Genomic DNA, 22675 nt, shown 5'->3' on the forward strand with positions numbered 1-22675 from the left:
CCTGTTGAGGTTACAGGGACAAACCATCCCGATGAGTCGAAAGAATAGTAAATATGGCAGGCGACCAGCTTGGCTTAATGGTGAAATCCTAGCGGATCTTAAACATAAAAAAGAAGCTTACAAGAAGTGGAAGGTTGGACATATGACCAGGGAAGAGTATAAAAATATTGCTCGGGCATGTAGGAAAGATATCAGGAGGGCCAAATCGCACCTGGAGCTGCAGCTAGCAAGAGATGTCAAGAGTAACAAGAAGGGTTTCTTCAGGTATGTTGGCAACAAGAGGAAAGCCAAGGAAGGTGTGGGCCCCTTACTGAATGAGGGAGGCAACCTAGTGACAGAGGATGTGGAAAAAGCTAATGTACTCAATGCTTTTTTTGCCTCTGTTTTCACTAACAAGGTCAGCTCCCAGACTGCTGCGCTGGGCATCACAAAATGGGGAAGAGATGGCCAGCCCTCTGTGGAGATAGAGGTGGTTAGGGACTATTTAGAAAAGCTGGACGTGCACAAGTCCATGGGGCTGGACGAGTTGCATCCGAGAGTGCTGAAGGAATTGGCGGCTGTGATTGCAGAGCCCTTGGCCATTATCTTTGAAAACTCGTGGCGAATGGGGGAAGTCCCGGATGACTGGAAAAAGGCTAATGTAGTGCCAATCTTTAAAAAAGGGAAGAAGGAGGATCCTGGGAACTACAGGCCAGTCAGCCTCACCTCAGTCCCTGGAAAAATCATGGAGCAGGTCCTCAAAGAATCAATCCTGAAGCACTTACATGAGAGGAAAGTGATTAGGAACAGTCAGCATGGATTCACCAAGGGAAGGTCATGCCTGACTAATCTAATCGCCTTTTATGATGAGATTACTGGTTCTGTGGATGAAGGGAAAGCAGTGGATGTATTGTTTCTTGACTTTAGCAAAGCTTTTGACACGGTCTCCCACAGCATTCTTGTCAGCAAGTTAAGGAAGTATGGGCTGGATGAATGCACTATAAGGTGGGTAGAAAGCTGGCTAGATTGTCGGGCTCAACGGGTAGTGATCAATGGCTCCATGTCTAGTTGGCAGCCGGTGTCAAGTGGAGTGCCCCAGGGGTCGGTCCTGGGGCCGGTTTTGTTCAATATCTTCATAAATGATCTGGAGGATGGTGTGGATTGCACTCTCAGCAAATTTGCGGATGATACTAAACTGGGAGGAGTGGTAGATACGCTGGAGGGGAGGGATAGGATACAGAAGGACCTAGACAAATTGGAGGATTGGGCCAAAAGAAATCTGATGAGGTTCAATAAGGATAAGTGCAGGGTCCTGCACTTAGGATGGAAGAACCCAATGCACCGCTACAGACTAGGGACCGAATGGCTAGGCAGCAGTTCTGCAGAAAAGGACCTAGGGGTGACAGTGGACGAGAAGCTGGATATGAGTCAGCAGTGTGCCCTTGTTGCCAAGAAGGCCAATGGCATTTTGGGATGTATAAGTAGGGGCATAGCGAGCAGATCGAGGGACGTGATCGTTCCCCTCTATTCGACACTGGTGAGGCCTCATCTGGAGTACTGTGTCCAGTTTTGGGCCCCACACTACAAGAAGGATGTGGATAAAGTGGAGAGAGTCCAGCGAAGGGCAACAAAAATGATTAGGGGTCTAGAGCACATGACTTATGAGGAGAGGCTGAGGGAGCTGGGATTGTTTAGTCTGCAGAAGAGAAGAATGAGGGGGGATTTGATAGCTGCTTTCAACTACCTGAAAGGGGCTTCCAAAGAGGATGGCTCTAGACTGTTCTCAATGGTAGCAGATGACAGAACGAGGAGTAATGGTCTCAAGTTGCAATGGGGGAGGTTTAGATTGGATATTAGGAAAAACTTTTTCACTAAGAGGGTGGTGAAACACTGGAATGCGTTACCTAGGGAGGTGGTAGAATCTCCTTCCTTAGAGGTTTTTAAGGTCAGGCTTGACAAAGCCCTGGCTGGGATGATTTAACTGGGAATTGGGTCCTGCTTCGAGCAGGGGGTTGGACTAGATGACCTTCTGGGGTCCCTTCCAACCCTGATATTCTATGATTCTATGATTCTATAAACATATAGTGATGGATTTGTCTCTCTCTGTGTGTATAATACATGTGTATTTATATAGCATAATGACTGCACCCAATGAGAGAACAGACACATGGCAGATGTGTAGTCATGTTGCTTAACGTGCTACTTGGAGATGCTCAGGTGCTACAGTGATGCGTGTGGTATAAAGATTTATGTAGAATAGAATAGACATTTCCCCAGAGTGGCTGACTAGCACCAAATCGCAACCCAGTATTTGGCCATGGGGTGGGGATGTGGGGCTCCATGTGACAATGGTAATTATAGTCTCTGCTATTGTTTAGTCTAAGCTGGGCCAGACAGACTCACTGGCGTAGTAGACCCTTTGACCTGATGTCCACCGCTATGGTTTTTCTGAGCGTGACGTGCCCTGAAGGTAGGGAATGTGCAGAGAGAGCAGGGAAAGGACAAGAGCCTAAATCGTACAGAAAGTCAGCATGATTTGGGGAAATAGGTTTGATCTGTTTGTTGAGCCAGGGCAGTGTATGCTCCTCAATGTGCACAGGGTAGGCTACTTCCAAATGTCCCTTAATAGGTCGGTCTCAAAGCTAGTCCACTCCCGAGGCTGCACATGCAGGTTTAAGGCCAAAGGATAGAGGGGAAATCTGCTACCTTGGGAGGATGGTTCAAATTGCCTGACCTTTGGATCTGCGTTAACTTCATGGAGGCCTGCTTCCCTGACACTCCCTGCCACCTCCCTGAAGAGGGAGCTCCTCCTCCCCATGGCTCCCCAGGAAATGGGGAGCCGGAGCTGCTGCACTGGATCATCTGCCACTCGGGAGCATGCAGCTGATTGAGAGGAGCATCCAGAAGGGAAGGATCCCAGTAATTTTCCTCCCCGCACTGTAATTAGATAGGTTGGTGAGCAGACTTGTAGTCAGAATGAATGACACACAACAAGGGGACAGGGATTGTGTAATGCAGAGTTTAAAGTATACACCATAGGACAGGGTGTAATTAATGACAGGCCCTTGGAGTTGAAAGCTGACTGCACTGCTCTAAGCCTTCTTTCTGCCATTCTTTTCTTTTCTCCCCTCCCCTGCCACCTTTCTTCAGTGATGAAATATGTATCTTTACCTTGGAACCAAGATAAACATGTATGGGCCAATATGCGCAGAGATAAAAAAATGTATGTGTGAAATGCCAAGCATTGTGTTAATGCAACATTAAGGTGTCGCAGGTGAAATCACAGAAAGTCAGGGAAAACAAAATGTCAGGTTCCAACAGCAATGCTAACTTAGCCATATTGCACATCCCATATGCTCTTATGGTTAACATTTTATAACACAACTAGTAAGATATTAAAGTATACGTATAAGCCTGACTGTGCAAACACCTAAGCACATGCATAACTTTCCCAACGTGTGTATACTTACTCTAGTAGTTTGTAGGATTAATGGAGAAAATGGAATGTGTGTAAGACGACTCGTAAATTTTACTGATGAACCTTCATTAGTACCATTTCCTTGCTTATTATATTTCAAATGTGCAACCTTCATGTTGCATTAATAATTTCATGTATTTAATTTCCTAGATTAAAAAAAAGACAACTTGAAATGGGAAAAAGGTGTGTGTGTATGAGAGTCACACTGCATGCTGTTGAGCCATAGAGCTTACAAGCTCCACTGGGGTTGCTAGCAGAGTTTACAAGTTTCTTGACCTAGAGAGCTTCTTAAATGATCTGGAGAAAGGGGTAAACAGTGAGGTGGCAAAGTTTGCAGATGATACTAAACTGCTCAAGATAGTTAAGACCAAAGCAGACTGTGAAGAACTTCAGAAAGATCTCACAAAACTAAGTGATTGGGCAACAAAATGGCAAATGAAATTTAATGTGGATAAATGTAAAGTAATGCACATTGGAAAAAATAACCCCAATTATACATACAATATGATGGGGGGCGAATTTAGCTACAACTCATCAGGAGAAAGATCTTGGAGTCACCGTGGATAGTTCTCTGAAGACAGCCACACAGTGTGAAGTGGCAGTCAAAAAAGCAAATAGGATGTTAGGAATCATTAAAAAAGGGACAGAGAATAAGATGGAGAATATCTTATTGCCCTTATATAAATCCATGGTACGCCCACATCTTGAATACTGCAGTGGTGCCCTCATCTCAAAAAAGATATACTGGCATTAGAAAAGGTTCAGAAAAGGGCAACTAAAATGATTCGGGGTTTGGAATGGGTCCCATATGAGGAGAGATTAAAGAGGCTAGGACTTTTCAGCTTGGAAGAGAGGAGACTAAGGGGGGATATCATAGAGGTATATAAAATCTTGAGTGGTGTGGAGAAAGTGAATAAGGAAAAGTTATTTACTTGTTCTCATAATATAAGAACTAGGGGCCATCAAATGAAATTAATGGGTAGCAGGTTTAAAACAAATAAAAGAAAGTTCTTCTTCACACAGCGCACAGTCAACCTGTGGAACTCCTTGCCTGAGGTGGTTGTGAAGGCTAGGACTATAACAGAGTTTAAAAGAGAACCGGATAAATTCATGGAGGTTAAGTCCATGAACGGCTATTAGCCAGGATGGGTAAGGAATGGTGTCCCCAGCCTCTGTTTTGTCAGAGGGTGGAGATGGATGGCAGGAGAGAGATCACTAGAGCATTACCTGCTAAGTTCACTCCCTCTGGGGCACCTGGCATTGGCCACTGTCGATAGACAGGATACTGGGCTGGATGGACCTTTGGGCTGACCCAGTATGGGCATTCTTATGTTCTTATCCAAAGTCTGCATAGTTCCCAAGCTGCATATGTACGCCATGCAAATCCCATGGAAAGTGTCCATAGAAAGTTAATTCCTTTCTTTTAGTAAAGATTTATTTATTTTTCATAAACCAGTAATAATATACAGATGTCCCATAAGAGCCAATTGGACAAGCTGTACACAAAGAAGCTGAACACAAGAGGACAGATACCCTGGTTTTGAGGCATCCTTAGATGGCATACTGGCAGCATGGTGGCTCTATGCCACGCACTTCTGTCACCATAGGCCAATGAAAACTAAGCAGGTGGAAGAGTCAGAGATGGAAAGATTGTAAGATGTTGAAAGGAATGAAGGAATGAAAAAGAGGCAGAATGGTGGAGTGGGAACCACCAGGTGAAGACCCATCACCCTGGGCATTGAGAACCATTGATGAAACATGACTGTAAAGGGACTTCTGTGGCATGAAAGTGTTTTGCACTCTCTCTCAGGACTAACAGTACAAATCAGGCTAATGCTTCTAGAGAGAGTTGGTTTTTTTCTTTTAAAAAAAATTTCCCCTGAGCTTATCAGGCTGACACAGTTAGGCACCTGTTTCATTGCCGCCACTATACAAGGGAGTGGTGAGGCCAACATCACTTCTGACTGCCCTAACTGGGTGGATCAGATACCCATTTTGTAGCTGGGTGACCTTTCAGTGTGAGATCAGGTGAGACTCAAACCCACAACCTTCACAATTGTAGTCAAGAAGATGGGAAAAGATGAAGGGCATTTCACATGGCAGCAGATTCACTTCCAAGCTTCACCCCCCGGAGAGAGTCCAAGCTCTAAAATTGCTTTTGGTCCTGGCCAAGAGGGAGGATGAATGATCGGTAGCAACATTCAGCCATTGGTAACCTGAGCCAGCAAAGTGTGAGTATCCACTTGCTTTGGTGGTACATTCCTCCTGTAGTGAGGTGGTGGGGTCAGGAAGGCATCTGAGCATAGCTTTAACGGCAGGTTCTGGTTTTGATGGAGGAAAAAAATGCTGGATTTCTTCTCGGGCAAGTTTGAAATGCATCTGATGTTCCCTGATTCCCACAGGATGTTACTACAGGTTTTCCTTCTGCTTCTCAGATGTGGATTGTTCCATAAAGGGAATTTTGGGGAGGATGGTCAGGTTAGATTTTAGTAAATTCGTCCCTTCATGTAGGGTGACCTGCAAGGAACTGAGGGGGGCATTGGGAAGGTTGAGAAGGGGATAGCTTGAATGTCCTGCCAGGATAAAGTTACATCCCTTTCAGTCCCAAGCCAGAGTGGGCTGTATATCTGGACACCACCTGGCCACATCCCTCAGGCAGTACGGTATACTGGGGAGCCCCAGTCCATCATTCTGATGGTTGGTGAGTCTTGGTGGTTTTGCAAGCCACATGAAATTAGAGACTTGTTTATTTAAATGATGGAATACATGCGCTGAGGTCTTTAAGGGGGAGCCACATAGAGGAGTCTGCTTTGTTCACTATACAATTTGTAGATGTCCACAGGTTCATTAATAAAATCCACTCTTTTTGACACTTTTTGGATACGTACTACAGAACCGAATGGGGGTGAAACTAACAGGATTCCATAGAAATTACTCTTCAGTCCTGTAGACTGTTATATTGAGAGGTGTTCGTTCCACTGATTCTTTGACTCAACCTACAGGATTCTACAGCAGGGATATAATTCTCTATTACATTCTTATAGGACTTTTCCATAATGGGAAGCCTAGCAAATGCCCTAATTCTTATTGAGCACAATCTCCAGGCTAAGTTACAAACTTTGGTTATTTTTGTTGCCACGACTCCCAAAATTCAGAAATGGATAAAGGGATTTTTTTCAATTTTCAAAACACATTTCATCTTGCGGCAGAGACCAGTCAGGGAAATACTAACACATGCACACCCACCCATGTGCAACATCAGTCAGTATTCACAGGCAAGTGTGAGATCCTCTCTCGGAGCCATGCTGGGATGAGCTAGGCACTGAAGAATGAAAATGTTAAGAGCGTTGGCATAGTTCTGTGGCTGTGCCATATGCCTGGTGGCTCATCCATCGCCTCTCATGATCTTTTCACTGAAGGAGAAAGCAAGTGGAGTCACATGGGTGTATGTCTGGCACCGGGACTACCGGAGCTTCTTCAGTGTAACACACAATGCTGAGCACACCCAAGTCCCCTCTGAACTCAGTGGGAGCTCGAGTACTTGGCACCTTTGAAAATCAAGCCTCTGCTTTTGGGCCTCAACTGCCCTATTCTAGGCCCCTGTGCTGGAAAATGTTGGCCATACTTATGTAGTGCTCTCCTGACACCTGAGCAAAGGCCTGCAGTTCCATGAGGGACAGCCTGGGAGATAGAAGTCTGCAAGGCACAGAACAGATCACAGATTCTTTCCAGGGACAGAACTGACTCCCAAAGGTGGTGCAGTGGGATTTCAGTAAACACTCAGGGTGTGAGCTGGTCGAAGATTTGCTTCATCGGAAGGGATTACTGGCTCATCTAGCCTGGTTTCCCAGTTCCTACAGCAGCCAATACTTTTTGCTTCAGAGATAGGGTCTTATTAACTGTTAGGTCCACAAGGCCCAAGAGAGGCACAGCAACAGTGAGAGGATGTCCACATGCAGGGTTACCCCAAGCAATGGCAGGCGAGCCACATTAATTTAGCAGCTGGCCTTAGGGAGCCAGCCAGATACAGTGGTGCAGGAGCATGCTGTCTAGCCCTTCTCCCAATGAGGGTAGCGAGGAGGCATGGCTGGGATGGGGAGGAGAAGAAGTGAGCTGGGACTAGGAGCTGCAGAGCCAGTGAAACAAAGCTTGGCTGTGTGTAAAGTGAGGTGTGAGCATAGTGGGAATGCTACAGTCCTTTAATCTCTGAACTGTGCCTGACCCATAAAGGGTTAAGCATGTGAGAGAAGTGTGTGTAATGTGTGCGTCCGTGTTGCTCAAGGATCCATCCCTCCCTGGTCAGAGGAGGGCTAAAAACCTTCCAAGTGCTGTGCCTGAAATGGGCCAAGTGAGGGGAATTCCTTTGTAAGCCCTGCAAACCATCAGTTTGCACCCTGAGGCATGGGGGTTTGTTTGCCCTTAGGAAAGTCAGGCATCAACTCCTGATGCAGTGCATTGCAGGTGTACTGAGCTGCCTAGTGGGCATGCTTTAAATACAGACTGCCAGTGTTCATGGGGGAGATGCCAAGGGCTTACAGGACATAAATGTCTCAGTTCCTAGGATCTGATCCTTCCAGTGGGCTGAGCACCCTTTGCAGCTGTTGAAGTCAGTGACAGACAAAGGGGTCCAGCATGTCTTAGGATAAAGCTCTCAGTGTTGAGTCCTAAGCAGCCACAGGAGAATGGGTGGCAGCTCTAGATGGGAGAGAAATCCCTCAAGGAGGCAAGGGGTAGATGACAGTTTTATAACTCAGTGTTGTTGGGTTTTTTTGTTTTGTTTTTTGAGATTGGCCCAAAACAGTCTCTTGTGAGGTCCTCTGGCAGCTTGGAAAAATAACATCCCTTTCTTTCTCTTTCCTCTGTGTTTACACAAACAGTGACTACCCTACGAGTTACTGGGCCAATTTTTAATGGAATGACTTAGAAAACTGTCACCTGCAGCAGCTGCTTGTCTTTTAGGGATTATTTTGGTGCAGTTTCTAAATTGTACAAAACTTCCTGAGGCTCATTAATAGTTTATTCTCCTACTGAGGCCACTGCCCAGAAGTAGATAGCTGAGACTGCACATGGTAGCCTTTAATTGAGTGAAAAGCGCAATTAATTTGATGTCTATGGTATCTGCAGTTTGCCTTGAAGCAGGTCTTCAAAAAACAAAATAAAAATCAGCCCAGCCTTTGCTTCGGCCCTGGACATGCAGTATGTTTTGAAACTCTTGTAGATTTTCTTTCCAGCTGTGCTTAATTTTGGAATTCAGAGCTATCTTTGACAGGTTTTGCTTTTTCATCTGTGCAACACATTGCACTGATTCTCATCAGGTACAAGTGAGGTGAATTGGTCCAGCACATCCTTTAATTGATGCACCAATCCTGGCAAAGGCTTTCTGGGATATTTTTTTAAAAGCTCGGCCTTAAAACTTGGGGTATAGTCCTCTCTGCACCATGTACTCTTCAAAACAGGGTGGGATGCAGCGAGAAGGGGGTTTAGCAACAGCAGCTTATGTGCCAGTCACACAAAACGGCTTCAGGAAAATGAGAAAAAGATAATTTCATTGACTTAGATTTATATATGTTCTTTTGTTATTGATGATCTTACTGGGCAAGGGGGTTGGTGGTGCTCGATAGTTTGCCAGCTCTGAATGTGATTGTGTGTTGCATAGCTGGTCTGGACGGCATCAAAGCTGCAGTGGGATTAAAAGGATTTTGAAAAGTTGAGTTTGTGCCCTTGCTATTCCTCTTTTATGGAGAAGAAAAAGAAGACTGAATCTTTTAGTTCTTGTTGTTTTAGCTTAGAAATATCAGGAATGGTGAGTCCAGTTTTCTTTTGTTTCTCTGGAAGATCTCTTGGGTGACCTCTTGCTCCTTAACTTTAGGCGTGGAACCAGGCGTTGAATGTGTAACAGAGATGTTCTTTATCCAACACATCATGGATGCTGTGGGGCAGGAGAAAAATCAACTCTTTTACCTTCCACAGTCACATCAGGATAGGAACACCAAAGCTGTCTGTGCTGCAGTCGGTCACATTTGGAACCAGCTTTCCCCTGCCGTCACTGTATGTCTTGCCTACACTAGAAAGTTGTATCTCTTTAACTATGTTGGTACTGTATATTGAAAGCCATACAATCCCCTAATAAGGATGCAGTTGTACGGGGTATAAAGGTGCTTTTGCCGATATAGCTATTCCTGTATGGGAAGGAGAATAAGCGATACTGGGGTCTTTACAGCAGTATAACTACAGGCACACGTGGGGTTATAACCAGTATAACTATATCGGTAAACAATTACACCCCTAACACCGGAGTTATACTGGTGCAAAAACTGTGTGTAGACCAGGCCTTAGTCTCCTCGTTTGCTGCTTCATTGATTTTAGGTAAGCTGTTCACCAAGGTGATCTGTAAGGCTGAGGAGGAGGCAGAGAGCTGTCTAGGGTTGGAAGATAGAATAGATCTACATTATGAAGGATGGGCCTTCCAACAACACGGTGTTCCGAGCACCTTATTGGAGAACTGGGAGATGGATTGTGGCCAGGTTATGGAGAGCACCTGTAACAGCACTGCATCACCACCTGCATTGTCCTGCTGGGGTACAAGGAGATGGAGCATGTGCAATGTCTCTGGCAGCAGCACGTCCACCCCCGACTCTATCACATTCACTCTCCCTGTTCCATGCTGGGGGGATTGGTAGATGGGCTGGGCTGCTGTTCCTCTGTCTCAAGTGGCCCCTTCCATCATGCTGAAATGTTTCTGTATAGCGAGGAATTCTTTTCCCTATCTCTTGAGGCTGATGAGCTTTAGAGACAGACTTGAGCATCATGTAAAAATGTATGTTTAAAAATACACCCAGCACGATAAAACTGACTCCTCTCCATTATTTCATTAGGGGATTTGGAGTGTGCTTCCTAAACCCTGAGTCATCAATGAAATGAGCAGACAAGGAGAAATGCGCAAGGCTGTGCTCCAGGTGACTCATCCAGAGTGGTGAGGAACCGTGAGGTGGGGCTTGGATCAGGGCGCTGTTGATTTAACTCAGTCACCACCCTCCATTCCTTGTTTCCTTCTCTCCTGGGCTCCAGCTTGCTTTGCAGGAACGACAGGTCAGCCAGAACCTCAGTGGCTTCTGCAGATATTTTAGGAGAGACAATGTGCTTCCTCCAGTATCACCCCTCTGCAGCACCTTGCTCTGCTTTTACATCAGTCTTCATAGAAACAAGAAAGCAGACGGCCCAGTAATATAATGAGAGATATATATGTAGGCTCTAAATCTCAGATCATTTCATGCCCACCTCAGGGGTAGGAACCTTTCCTATCACCAGAGAGTTAAGTGTCAAACCTTAGAGGTTTCATTCCAGGGAGCATCTTTGCCTGCTTCAGTCATCAGGCACAGGTTGGGTGTCACAGAATTTAGACATGAATCAACTAGACCAGTGCCTCTCAAAGTGGTGGTCCGCGGACCGAGCCATCGGCTGCCGGTCTGTGCGCACATTGGGGGAAAAAATTGCCGGTCCGCCACATCAGATAGCTTGAGAAGCACTGAACTAGACCATCTCCCTATGAGGGCAGGAATTGTCCCTTCTGCATGTTGCTTAGTGCTTTATCTAGACAGCTTTTAAAAATCCTGAGCAATTTTAAAAATCCCCTCCACTCTGAAGACTCTTCCAAACGCTAATAAATCTCAGCATCAGGACATTTTTCCTGACTAAATTTTCCCTCTTTTTCCCTCCTTCATTCCACCTTTCACTGACTGAGTACATGGCCATTATAGTCCTTAATGCAAATTTCACCCATTTGGCAGCATCTGTACTCAAGACAATCTGAATTAAGTGTGCTGGTAACATTCCGTGAGCATCATGTTAAGAACTTTCCTACAATCCAAATATATGACCAGTCTATCTCCTGTTCCCCCTTCAACCATTAGTGTTTTTCTGTGAAAAAATGAAATCAAGTTTGTCTGGCGAGATTTATTCTTTGTCATCCCAACTTTTTATTGTTCCTGGTTCCATTGTCTTGAAGGTAAATAATAACAATAGTGTTACTTCACTCCTATAAAGCACTTTCATCTATAGATTTCTAAGAGCTTCACAAAGGAAGCTTAGTGGTGTTATCCCCATTTTAAAGATGGAGAAACTGAGGCATGGAGAGGGGAAATTATTTCCTTAGGGTTACCCAGCAGGCCAATTGCAGAGCTGGGAATCCTGGTTCCTTGTCCAGGTCCGATTCACTGGACCACATTCTTAGAATTTTTTCTTATTATTTGTGTTATTCTTTCACTAGGGATTGTAGATAGATTTTCTGGATAATAATTAGCAGGATCATGCCTCAGAAATTCCCAGTTTCCTATAACTGGGCAAAGTAGCTCTTTCGGATATAGCTGTCTTCTACAAGAAATGTGTTGAGCAAGCATGTGTACAGCATTTTGAAAAAAGTGAAAGTGCTGTGTAGGTGATAGTACTATTACTGTTGTTGTTGCTATTTATTAATGTACTAGGAAGAACTGCTATTCCAAAAAACTGTTGGTGAGTCTCTGTTACCTGGACTGGTAAGGCCCAGACCTATTCCCAGTAAAGTCAATAAGAGTCTTTCCATTGACTTCGCAGGGAATTGGAGTGAACCCCTTATCGTGGATTAAGCATTTCCAAAGGTGCCTTCTAGAGGCGTTGTGAGGTCCCTATGATGCGGTCATTTGAAGAAGTAATGGGAGTCTTTCATGGGGACAAGTGAAAACTTGGTGCTCGCTCTGAATGTCTTTCTCTTACTGCAAGGGGGTGCGATCCATGGCAGAAGACCATGTAGCCGTTGAAGTGGGATATGACTGTGGCTGATGTTGGGTAAGGTAGGAGTGCTTTTGGAAGAGGCTGTCTCCCAGTGATAACCATTGGGAAGGTGAAGTGGGCTTGCTAGGAGAAGGCCTTTTTGAGTGAAGAACAGGATTTGCAAGTCAAAGCTGGTAGGGAAGGCTGTTGAGAAGGAGAATGAGGTCTGCAGGGTGCTGATTAGTAAAACAAGGTTACGAATGAAGACTGGTGAAAACCAGGTTCTCCATTAGAAGGCGCAAGATATGCTTCCAGCACCTAAGGCTGATTTCAGGAAATACAGTGCACGGACTTCTTGGGCTTTGGACTGCTGCTGCTTTGACTGCCCAGGTCACAGCGGTATTGTACTGTGTAATGTTCAGTGTAGGCACTCTTGTCACTGTAGGCGCTGAGCACCTTCCAGCTGTGCACTAAGCAGTGTGACTAACCTCTGTCACATACGGTATATTCTTCCAGTATTGGTTAAATGGGCTATTTGCCTATATGTGACTACTTCTCTACCAATAGGTAACTAACAACCTCTGAGGGGGTCAGTCAGGCCTTCTCTGTCTCCACTGGAGGCATCAGTGCCCTGACATTCCCCATCCAAGGAAAATCCTCTCAGCTGGGCGAGATGATCCCCCCACAGGGCCAGGAGGACATACTGATCAATCAAGAACCAGTAGGCCAGTTACAGAGGCTTGCCTGTGTTTGCTTAGGGGCAGAGCTGGGTGACACTGGGACAGAGGAGGAGTGCCTCAGGGCTAACCCAGAAGCCAGGGCCTGGTCCTACGTGCTGCAGCTAAGCTGTTGCATTTGAAGGTTGTTTTATTTCCTCTTTGTTTCAAGGTGCAGACAGTGGAACCAGGAGTTGCTGTTTAGTTACTTGATTGTTCAGAGGCTGACACCAAGCTTACGGCACAGGCTACCCTGCCCCAAGCTGGCAGCCAGAGGTTGCAGACTCAGGCAGGGAGCGCCTGAAGTACCAGGCGTGGCCCTGAAGGGGCACTGCAGAGCAACCCCACCTCCCACACTGCCCCAGAATGGGTGACCAGGTAGTTATACATTGTTTGTCTTTCCACATGTGGTTCCAGAGCAATTCCTGGGAGCTGCCTCATGTGACTGGTTCAGACTTTCTGTCTGAGGTCGCTGCTCCAGAAGAATGATTTATTGCTAGGTATTTCTAGGGTGTTCATCGCCGTAGCAATGGGTTTAGAAGCAGGTGCTTTCCAAACATATGCAAAGTGGGGAGAGGCTTCCCTGAGAGCAGAGCGGTAAAGTGCACATCTCCGAGAGGGGATTTCAAACTGATTGCAGAGGAACATTGTGCAGCTCCATGTCCAGACAAGAATGCGGAGAACCCAGGTACCCCCTATGCAGATAGAGGTAAGAAACCGTTTTCAGGCTCTCTGCACAGGTACTATTGCGGAGAATGATTTGGAAGAGCCACCTGAGGGAAGGGATCAGGAGGAGAGCCCATCGACTGGAAGGCATGGGATGCATTGTCCTAGGGATGGGGGTTCCACGACCTCCACTCCCAAGAGGAGGAGACAGGTGGTGGTGCTCGGGGACTCCCTCCTAAGGGGGACAGAGTCATCCATCTGCCGACCAGAGTGAAAGACTCGAGAAGTGTGATCTAGAATTTAGGATGTGACAGAGTGTCTGCCGAGACGGGTCAAGCCCTCGGATCGCTTCCCTTCTTACTTCTCCACGTGGGTACCAATGATACTGCCAAGAATGACCTTGAGCAGGTCACTGCAGACCACATGGCTCTGGGAAGAAGGATAAAGGAGTTTGAGGTGCAAGTCATGTTCTCGTCCATCCTCCCTGTTGAAGGAAAAGGCCCAGGTAGGGACCATCGAACTGTGGAGGTAAATGCGTGGTTACGCAGGTAGTGTTGGAGAGAGAGCTTTGAATTCTTAGGATGTTGTTCCAGGAAGAAGGATTGCTAGGAAGAAATGGGATCCACCTAATGAAGAGAGGGAAGACTATCTTCACAGGCAGGCTTGCTAACCTTGTGAGAAGGGCTTTAACCTAGGTTCTCTGGGGGATGGTGACTTAAGCCCTGAGGGAAGTGGGGAAGTGGGATACCAGGGGGAAACACAAGGAGGAGGGTGCAACAGGGGGGCCTCCTGATTCATACTGAGAAAGGAGGGTAATCAGCTAGTTATCTTAGGTGCCTGTACACGAACGCAAGAAGCCTGTGAAACAAGCAGGAAGAATTGGAAGTCCTGGCACAGTCAAAGAACTATGATGTGATTGGAATAACAGAGACTTGGTGGGGTAGCTCACATGACTGCAACACCGTCATGGATGGCTATAAATTGTTCAGGAAGGACAGGCAGGGGAGGAAAGCTGGGGGAGTTGCATTGTATGTAAGAGAGCGGTATGATTGCTCAGAGTTCCAATATGAAACTGGAGAAAAGCCTGTTGAGAGTCAACCGAGAGCAACAAGGGTGATGTTGTGGTGGGTGTGTGCTATAGTCCACTAGACTAGGAGGATGAGGTAGATGAGGCTTTCTTCTGACAATTAAATGTAGTTTCCAGAACACAGACCCTGGTTCTAATGGGGGACTTCAGTCACCCTGACATCTGCTGGGAGAGCAATGCAGCATTGCACAGACAATCCAGGAAGTTTTTGGAGAGTATTGGGGACAATTTCCTGGTGCAACTAGTGGAGGAACTAACCAGGGGCCATTTTCCCTCTTGACCTGCTGCTTACAAACAGGGAACAATTGGTAGGGGAAGTAGAAGTGGGTGGCAGCCTGGGCAGCAGTGACCATGAGGTGGTTGAGTTTAGGATTGTCACAAAAGGAAGAAAGGAGAGTAGCAAAATACGGACCCTAGACTTCAGAAAAGTAGACTTTGACTCTGTTAGGGATCTGATGGGCAGGATCCTCTGGGTAGCTAATATGAGGGGGAAAGGAGTCCAGGAGAGCGGGCTGTATTTGAAAAAAGCCTTATTGAGGGCGCAGGAACAAACCATTCCAATGTGCAGAAAGAATAGCAAATATGACAGGCGACCAGTTTGGCTTAACATAAAAATCTTCGGTGAGTTTAAACACAAAAAGGAAGCTTACAAAAAGTGGAAACTTGGACAGATGACTAGGGAGGAGTATAAAAATATTGCTCGAGCATGCAGGCGTGTAATCAGAAAGGCCAAAACACAACTGGAGTTGCAGCTAGCAAGGAACGTGAAGGGTAACAAGAAGGGTTTCTACAGGTATGTTAGCAACAAGAAAAAGGTCAGGGAAAGTGTGGGACCCTTAATGAATGGGGGAGGCAACCTAGTGACAGATGATGTGGAAAAAGCTGAAGTACTCAATTCTTTTTTTGCCTCGGTCCTCACAGACAAGGTCAGCTCCCACACTGCTGTCCTGGGCAACACAGTATGGGGAGGAGGTGAGCAGCCCTCAGTGGTGAAAGAACAGGTTAAGGGCTATTTAGAAAAGCTAGACATACACAAGTCCATGGGTCCAGATCTAATGCATCCAAGGGTGCTGAGAGAATTGGCTGATGTGATTGCAGAGCCAACGGCCATTATCTTGAAAACTCATGGCGATTGGGGGAGGTTCCGGACAATTGGAAAAAGGCCAATATAGTGTCCATCTTTAAAAAAGGGAAGAAGGAGAACTCGGGGTACTACAGACAGTTCAGCCTGACCTCAGTCCCTGGAAAAATCATGAAGCAGGTCCTCAAGGAAACCATTTTGAAGCACTTGGAGGAGAGGAAGGTGATCAGGAACAGTCAACATGGATTCACCAACGGCAAGTCATACCTGACCAACCTGATTGCCTTCTGTGATGAGATAACTGGCTCTGTGGATATGGGGAAAGTGGTGGACGTGATATATCTGAACTTTAGCAAAGCTTCTGATACGGTCTTCTACAATATTCTTGCCAGCAACTTAAAAAAGTATGGATTGGATGAATGGAATATAAGGTGGATAGAAAGCTGGATAGATTGTCGGGCTCAACGGGTAGTGATTAATGGCTTGATGTCTAGTTGTTAGCCGCTATCAAGCAGAGTGCCCCAGGGGCTGGTCCTGGGGCCGGTTTTGTTCAACATCTTTATTAATGATCTGGATGATGGGATGATTGCATCCTCAGCAAGTCTGCAGATGACACTAAGCTGGGGAGAGAGGTAGATATGCTGGAGGGTAGGGATAGCGTGCAGAGTGACCTAGACAAATTGGAGGATTGGGCCAAAAGAAATCTGATGAGGTTCAACAAGGACAAGTGCAGAGTCCTGCATTTAAGAAGGAAGAATCCCATGCATCGCTACTGGCTGGGGACCGACTGGCTAAGCGGCAGTTCTGCAGAAAAGGACCTGGGGATTACAGTGGACAAGAAGCTAGATATGAGTCAGCAGTGTGCCCTTGTTGCCAAGAAGGCCAACGGCACATTGGGCTGTATTAGTAGGAGCATTGCCTGCAGATTGAGGGAAGTGATTATTCCCCTCCATTCAGCACTGGTGAGGCCACACCTGGAGTATTGTGTCCAGTGTTGGTCCCTCCACTATAGAAGGGATGTGGACAAATTGGAGAGAGTCCAGCAGAGTGCAACGAAAATTATTAGGGGGCTGGGGCACATGACTTACGAGGAGAGCTGAGGGAACTGGGCTTGTTTAGTCTGCAGAAGAGAAGAATGAGCCTTCAACTACCTGAAGTGGGGGGGTTCCAAAGAGGATGAAGCTCGGCTGTTCTCAGTGTTGGGAGATGACAGAACAAGGAGCAACGGTCTCAAGTTGCAGTGTGGGAGGTTTAGGTTGGATATTAGAAAACACTATTTCACTAGGGAGCTGGTGAAGCACTGGAATGGGTTACCTAGGGAGGTGGTGGAATCTCCATCCTTAGAGCTTTTTAAGGCACGGCTTGACAAAACCCTGGCTGGGATGATTTCGTTAGGGTTGGTCCTGCTTTGAGCAGGGGGTTGGACTAGATGACCTCCTGAGGTCTCTTTCAATCCTAATCTTTTATGATTCTATGATTCTATTAGTTTCGAGTGAAAGCCTTCTGGAAATAGGGCCGTAGTACATCCCACCTATAAGGGGCTGGGTGCATATTGCTTCCTACCCAGTGTGCTTGGACAGGCACTGAAAGGCTTAGAAATTCTCAATGAAGAGGCAGTGTAGCCACTTGCTTTTCAATTAAATAGTGCAAACAACCAGTGGGTCCCTTGAGGCGAGGAGGCTGGTGTTGTGAATTCAGTGGGGGCGGTGATTACTGCTCCATTGATTAGTATTCTGCCTGGTTGCTTCTCACTGTTTTGAAGTTAGCCTTAGCTATTGCCTGGCAACCATAGTGTAAAAGTACAACACCAGCTCCAGAGTTCAAGCCTGCTCCTCGCATGCACACACATCCTCTCCTACTCTGCTGCTGGTCCGGAGCTGGGGGCTGTATCCTCCCTGCTAAACCATCCTCATCTTCAACTCTGCGAGGAGGAAGATTGAAAGGGGAGAGGAGGGAAGGTTGGACAATAAGAAAACAAGCAGCGAGAGCAAAGACCAGGCAGTACAAAGAGGAAAAGAGGGTTCTTAGCACTGGGACGATGGGTGGGGCTTGCTGAAGCTAAGGTTTGGTCTGTCTGTCTGTCTTGCTGTCTCTCCCTTGCCCCAGCGCAGCCTGAAGGCGATAACTGCAGCTGCTGAAAGTCTGCTTACCAGGTATGGCTCTGCTGGTTCCCCTCTCTCCCTCCCTTCCATGTCCATTTGCTGGTGGAAGTGCTGCTGGCAGCACCTTGCCTGGCCCCAGCCACTCCCCAGAAGTGCAAGAGGTCTGGCTTTTGCTCAGTGTGCCCCTCTCTCTTTATATCTCACATGGGGCAATCACTTACCCCCAGTTAGTTTGCAGCCCTGAGGTTTTGTCTGTCAGGAATGGGTCCCAGAGTAGAGGAGAGCTGAGGGTGTGGGGCTCTCCTCACCTGCCTAGGACTTGGGTGACATCTCTCTGTTTCCTTTCTCTAGGGGCCGAGAGTGATTTGTCTGAACGTATTTCCCCCCAGAATCAGCTGCTGGGGTAGCCAGGAAAGGTCAGCTGATATACAGACATGTACATTGTGTACAGAGTCACCATACACATAACCATACCTCCTCTCATGCGCACATCCACATGTGCATTTTCTCTCACACACTTCCACACCTGTCACACACACCCTCTTGTCCACCCCTCTTACACACCTGCATGCCCCTGGCACACCCTCTCTCCCACACACTCTCGTACGCTCTCTCCCACATGCAAACAGGAATTCACAGAAGCTTGCTGAATGCATGCCAAAACACACTACCTTTGCCAGAGCAGGTTTTGCATGCATTCAGCAAGCCCCTTTGGAAATCCATCCTGTGGTATTTTCCTTCTGAAAGACTGAGACAGGGTGGGACACGCTTTGGAAAATACAAAGTTCTTAGACTGTCTTAGAGCAGGTGGTTTGAGATTTTGTCAAACTTTTAATAATGGTGTTGTTGGTGACACCACATTAAACCATCTACACTTGGAAAACAATAGCACATGGGAATCTCTCTGTATGTCAGATCACCTCTTCTACCGGCATTTGTGGATCCATGCTTGGAGTTTGACACAGTTCATCTAGTGTGATGTACTGAGTGGTTGAGACTGGGACTTGGGAGACCTGAGTTCAGCTCAGACATGCTGTGTAACCTTGAGCAAGTCGATCAGTTAATCTGTGCCATACTTCCCCTTTTGTAGCCCGGGGACAATAGCACTTCTCTGCCTCACAGGGTAAAATCCAGTAACCAGTTCACGATGTGCTCAGCTGCAGGGTGAGGTGGCCAGACAGGGGCTGAGAGAGATTAGGATGCATAGTGAGTCAAACTGTATCTGCGAACCGTGGGCCTGGTGGCATTTCTGCTTATCTGAATACAGAGCTTGTGAACCCCTCCCGCCCTGCTGCACAACATGCTTGTTGAGTGTCCTGAGAAATGTTGCCACTCCAGCCAGGGGCATCACAGCCTCCTGTTCATCCCCAGGGCTGATACTATTGAGGCAATGGCAATGCAAGCTGTCCCCCCCAGCGTGATTGTAACCTGGTATCTAGGAGTAAGAGGATCGTTGTGTCCGCATGACCTATTCAGTCCTTGGTCTCCACTGAGATTGCCTGCAGGGGAGGCAGTGAATGCAGCTGCCGGTGGCAACTCCTGCCACCTGTTCACTTCACACAGGCCACTGAGAAAGCCATTAGGCATCCATGATTTTCAGTGGCTCGTGGCAGAAGTTGGATTTGAACCCAGCCTCTGGGGGTGAAAGGATCCATGTGCTATTCCCATTCCTACATGCACACATGAATGCTTTCTGTTGCTCTCTCCGCATGGGGTAGGTGTTCCTGGCAGGCAGATGAATGAAAGGGGCTTAAAGAAACATGTCTGTTTTTGTCTTACAGAGCCTTGGGTCAGCGGACAAGAAGGACTTTTACCAACCAAAGTAAGTGCCAGTGGCCTGTGTGTTTGAGAGAGAGTGCATGCACCTGAGTGGAAATTCACAGTTGCAATGTATTATTGAGAGAAACACTGTATCTCACTAAGATTAGCCATGTCAATGGATAAGAATAGCTTCTGCAATTACCCTTGCTAGGACGACACTGCAAGAGCTGTCAGTTGCTTTGCTTCAGGACATATGCAAATCCCCAGATGGGGTCAGGAAGAATCAAGGCTGCTCTGCCTGGTATCAGGGACCAGGCTGGTGTCCAGCAGCCTTGGGAGGAGGGGGTTGCAAAGATGGTCTTTCCCACCTTTGCTACTCCTTGCTCTGGAATTGTACGGAACACTGTGTGGTTGGTCTGGACAATCTGTTGCTGTAAGTTGTAACTGGCTGGTCTTGGAGCCAGTTTTTCACTGCCAGTATTTTGACACAAATGCTTCCCTCTCATTCCATCTGATACAAGCCATCACCTGTGAGGGCAAAACGGGGAAAGAGGGCTCTTTGGAGCCACTGTATCAGTAGTCACAGACGAAGGCTCTCCTAATATACCACCAGACCAGCAACAGGGAAGGCAGGACCGTTGCTCTGATCCAGTATGGCCATTCCTACGAGACAGAGTGAATAAAGCCCTTAAACCATTTTCAAACTCTGGGCCCCTGACTGAAGTACAACCGAAGCCCTCATCTCTGCAGAATTTGGGTAGTTACACCAAACATGCAAGGCCTTTCGGTAGAGAAAGGTACCTAAAGAGCTGCAGAATGTGAAGGCTTCCTGTTTGAAATGCAGCATTGCCAATGTGATCTTTCGATAAGAGTGACTTCTCTTAAAAACTGGAGAGGTACTTACAGCATCCAGTCCTGACTGGAAGGGAGCCATTCCTGTGGCCCTGCAGCACTGTGATGTCGAGCGTTTATTAGTGTGTGCATAGTCTGTTGTCATCACTGCTTTGGCCTTTTTCCTAACCTTCTGAGCTTTTTCAATCTGCAAAAATAGAGTGTTGAGGTATTTCTGGTGACGGAAGCTGTGGAAGCGAGCTGTAACTTTTGGGAACAGCACTGGAATTTTCTCCTTCAAGGGGATGGGAATGGGGAGAAATGTCTTTAAAAATAGAGTTGTTCTGCTATTTATTTCTGCTGGTCGCTTTCCAAAGAGCATCTCCAGAAGGCTCCTTTTCAGCACTGAGTACAAAATGTGTGGTGAGCACAAGACAACAGCCTCTGTCACTGCCTTGTCTGATTACTCTTAGCATCAGAATAGATGCCTTTGGAGTACTAGTAGAATTTCAGACTTCATCATGGTGTGTCTAGCAGCAAGCATGGTTTGCAATCAGAGTGTATTTGATTTAAATCAAATTGATTTAAATCATGATTTAAATCACTAGTCAGAAAGACTCGATTTAATCATGGATTTCTCCATAAAAGTGCATTCTTGTTGGTTGTTATAACCTTAATATATATTCTTCACAACTCAGAGATAGATGTAAGTTTCATTTTTAGAAGGTACACACTATACATTTTTAAAGTGATTTATTTTGAAAACTTTTCAGATTAGTTTTATAGCTATATCAGAAAATGAATGATTGTTTGGTTATTTAATTTACCAAAGGTAATTGAAGCAGATATTTATGAAGTAATTGGGAGGTGAACTATCTCCAATTCAACAGGTTAATCATTAATATTTGTAGGATTTTCATGCCATGCTGTATTAGAAGGAGAACATCACCAGACAGACATTTAAATTGTTTTATTTAACTAAAACAACAACGTTATGTATTCTGGATTTTTTTTCTTCAACAGCAAACATATAATATTTTAACAAAACAAGCATACAAATTTTTTAATGTAGTTAAACATTCAAGTTTTTTAAAATCAGGCTTGTTTTTGTTAAAATTGTTTTTAACTAAAATAGTTAAACGAAATATTTTTTAAAAACCACAAAAATTAAATCAACTGTGTCAGCCAGGTCAACATGAAAAGCTTAAAATATTGGTTTCTGCAGCTAACGCAGTCGTCTTCACCTTCATTTTCCTGTTTGTTCGTAATCTGGAAAAGAAAAACAAGCTTTCCTGCTTTTTCAGGTCCCAAACGATTTCTCAGTTTGGAATGAATTAGTCCAAAGGAAGAAAATATTCTTTCTACACCAGCAGAAGAAGCTACTGCTGTTAACAGTGAGATTATCACTTCAAGAGTTTCTGAATCCAAGTGCCTTAGTGACTTCCACCAGCTCACTGGTGTGACTTTCTTTAAAACATTATCAGCAAACATATATTTCTTGAATGGTTCACCCTTAGCTCTGAAGTTTATTATAGTTGGCATTATGGAGGGATGATTGCTGGATGTCCATGTCATAGCCAACTCCTCTTCTTCAGCAGTTAAGGTTTGACCCTGGTACCGAATATTGAGACTATGTGCAAGAAAATGAGCTGGAGCTATTGCTTGTCCCATTCAGTTTTTTAAAGCTTGTAATTTATCTCTGTCATTGTATATTTCTCTTTTGAAGATCTCACTCAGTTCCTTCCAAATTTCAACAGCGTCAGCAATAAAACAGCTATTTCCCTGCATTTTGTTCAAGGCTACAGAAACAGGCTTCAGGATACTCAGCATGTGTTCAACATTTCTCTTAAGCCCCATGTTGAGAACTTTGGCTGTGACGGTGCCATCTATTTTTTCACGATTTTGTTCACAAACTGTCATCAGATTAGGCCAGTTCTTGATCTAGTGCTCAAAACAGTTCACTACTGAGTTCCATCGCACGTCCTGTGGGAGAGTTAGCTTGGTTCTTCCCACTTTATTCAGAGCAGCTGCTGCAAAGTGGTTGTTACGGAAGTATTTTGCCATTTCAACAATGTTAGCCTTTATTTCTGGAACACTGAAGTCTTTGGCTAGGAGGTGAATCAAATGAGGACTGCAACCGTGTGTTATTAGCTTTGGACTCTCTTCATTCTCTTCTAAATAATTTGTTCTCATCTTGGATACATTTGCAGCATTGTCTGTGACCAAACT

General features: G+C 45.8%; 1 protein-coding gene across 4 annotated transcripts in view; it reads left to right on the top strand.

Annotated features, from left to right (window-relative positions):
- Nucleotides 1-22675, top strand: part of LOC102939986 (ankyrin repeat and fibronectin type-III domain-containing protein 1) — a 562352-nt gene that overhangs the window by 381497 nt on the left and 158180 nt on the right. For 3 of the 4 annotated variants that reach the window (XM_043524023.1, XM_043524024.1, XM_043524025.1), the window contains one exon: nt 19636-19676. In XM_043524023.1, the coding sequence (XP_043379958.1) occupies nt 19636-19676 (41 nt within the window). Of the gene's footprint in view, nt 1-17607; nt 17906-19635; nt 19677-22675 lie in introns of those variants that run through there. The other variant, XM_043524027.1, reaches the window with a different exon arrangement.

The sequence above is a fragment of the Chelonia mydas genome, chromosome 10 (genome assembly GCF_015237465.2).
Source record: "Chelonia mydas isolate rCheMyd1 chromosome 10, rCheMyd1.pri.v2, whole genome shotgun sequence".
Classification (NCBI taxonomy): domain Eukaryota; kingdom Metazoa; phylum Chordata; order Testudines; family Cheloniidae; genus Chelonia; species Chelonia mydas.